Here is a 2,500-nt window from a genome sequence, read left to right as displayed (position 1 = left end):
TGAATAATGAGTTTCACCCAACCTTGACTATATTCAGATGAGCTGAGGTGGCTAAGTGCTCATCCTGGCTTTTACATTCTTCCCTTTAGTTGATAATAAATTCTATTTTATCAGTTTGTGATTGCACGCCTACAAACATGGTATGCTTTATTATTGCAGGATGGCAGAATAAGTTACCGTAACATTGTAAACATGAATAGTTGGCATAGAAAAAGATGTCTTTCTCCTGTTCTGATAACTTTTAATGTTGTTTGCAAACACTACTGCGTCCTGACAAGTACTCATCAAGATAGGTATTTCATTGATTTACAATGTTGGTATTTTCTTGGCTTTAGAATGTGCCATGTCATTCTGGTTTTGAAAAGTGAATAACCATCCAGATGAGGTTTTGTTCTGTTTTGTTTTTCAAGTATGGAAAGTGTTTCCCCCCCCACCTTTCTGTCATATTTTAAACATACAGATATGTAATGCTAATGATACAATCTAACTACTTCTTAATTATGCGTTCTGGTGTTGAATTTTTAAGTACCATTTGCAACATCGCACACAAACTCATGTGGATCCTTCTGCATCTCTCAAACTCTGCAGAGGTACTTCCGCACATCCAAGGGACGCTTACACCAGTGGCTTTGTAAATGTATTAAATGCAGCATTTAGCAGCATTATCTCAGCTTTTATTTATGTACGTAACAAAGAATTCCCAGCCCAGTCTGCTGGCTTAGAGTAGGAACAGAATAACAGTTTGTGGTTTATTGGGAACAGATGCACTTGGGGATGCCTTCAGGGTGCCAGGCGTTATTATTAGACTGCTAATGGGCTTCTTCTGGCGGCCGCCCAGGAAAGAAGAACAATTAGCTGGCATATGTTAATTTTTGTTTCCCTAACAAATCTCTCTACTGACTAAATGTGTAAAACAAATCCACAAAGAAAGATCAATCAATGCTGTACACATCATTTTCTCCCCATTAAAAAAAGGTTTATCTTAAGAAGTGTATTTGGGATTTGAAAAGGCAGGTGTTACTAAATTATATACAAAAGCCGAATATTCACTATTTAGCCACTCAGCAGTTACTTCACAGAGAAACAGAACAATTAAAATTCGTTTCCTTGCTCTGGTTATATAGATTACTGTGTAAAATGAAAAGGACTGTAGATTGCCTCTTACGAATATCATTTAACTATATGGCAGAAATCTTTTTATGTGCTGCCCTGCATAAAGAAATTTGCTAATTGGATGCTATTTATAACAAAAGATGTGTGGTAAATATGACAGAGGTGATAGGAGTTTTTTGATAATAAAGAGCAGGGCCTTTCGGAGGGGGGTAATGAAGAGCACACTGTTAAACAGCTTGCATACATTCTCACCTTTTTCCTTTTTTCTACCCTGACACCCACTTTCCAGGGTACATCAGCATTAAGTGACACTGTAATCATAAATTGAAAATGATACTTCCAGAGGAATTGGCAAACTTGACATTTCATTATATTTGTTAACACATGCCACAAATGATTGTTAGTGAGGAAATTCCATTTCCCTCTCTCCATCTCCAATCAGATTTAATTTGAGAATTTTCAGCCTCCTCCGGCTAATTTGCAATTAAGACAATTTTGTTTGAATATGTAGTAATGTCATTACCATTCCACCAAATTAGCAAGGAGAGTAAAGGTCAGTGTAAAATTTTCCAGCTGGCTGGAGCCTCTCAGCTGAGATTTGGGACTATGGGAGAAAGGAAAAAAAAAAAAAAGGAAAGAAAGAAAGCAATCTGGCAGCAACAGGATACCAACTTCCTTTAAGTCCCGTTGGTTGGAAACCTCGCATTCTTCATCATTGCTGCTGCTGTTGCGTCACTGGGGGCTAGACCTGTTTAACAACAGGGGCAGTCAATAATCAGCAACTGGCTTTTATTTAAAGAAACAGACTTTTCGCTCAAGTCTGGTAGGACAGGAAGGAGTTCGTCCTAAGTAACATTGCAGCACATTGGTAGATCACCTCTAACAGCATCCTCTAATTAGAGTTCTTATGATACAATTTCATCCTGTAATTAGTTGAGATTGGCTGCTTCCTTTTGCAGCTTATTAGTGGCAACACAGCAGTAGAAGTGAATCCACTCTCATTTGTCAAACCTTTTTAAGTCTTTTTCTCTTGTCTCTACCTTTTTCCTGCCCTTCTCTTGGGCCTTTGCAGCTAAATCTGGTGTCTAGTGTCACCATGTCGAAGAACATGTTGGAGACATCCCCACAGAGCTTACCTCAAACCCCTACCACACCAACGGCCCCAGTCACCCCGATTACCCAGGGACCCTCAGTAATCACCCCAGCCAGTGTGCCCAATGTGGGAGCCATACGAAGGCGACATTCAGACAAATACAACATTCCCATGTCATCAGGTAGGATATGAATGCTCAGTAGAGCGCTTTTACTTTGGGAGAGGAAAACTGTAGCTGAAGCAGCTGTCCATGAGCCAGTCCAGAGCACATGGAAACTCAAGTCATGATTTATG

General features: G+C 39.5%; 1 protein-coding gene across 1 annotated transcript in view; it reads left to right on the top strand.

Moving 5' to 3' along the window:
* Positions 1-2,500, top strand: part of FOXP2 (forkhead box P2) — a 351,644-nt gene that overhangs the window by 313,874 nt on the left and 35,270 nt on the right. Inside the window, exon 11 of the mRNA XM_007944055.1 lies at positions 2,186-2,387. Within this exon, the coding sequence (XP_007942246.1) occupies positions 2,186-2,387 (202 nt within the window). The remainder of the gene's footprint in view (positions 1-2,185; positions 2,388-2,500) is intronic.

This window comes from Orycteropus afer, unplaced genomic scaffold (genome assembly GCF_000298275.1).
Source record: "Orycteropus afer afer isolate SDZICR_OR568_19922 unplaced genomic scaffold, OryAfe1.0 scaffold00007, whole genome shotgun sequence".
NCBI lineage: Eukaryota > Metazoa > Chordata > Mammalia > Tubulidentata > Orycteropodidae > Orycteropus > Orycteropus afer.
The sequence above is the reverse complement of the archived record's forward strand: the minus strand, read 5'-3'. Positions and strand labels throughout refer to the sequence as shown.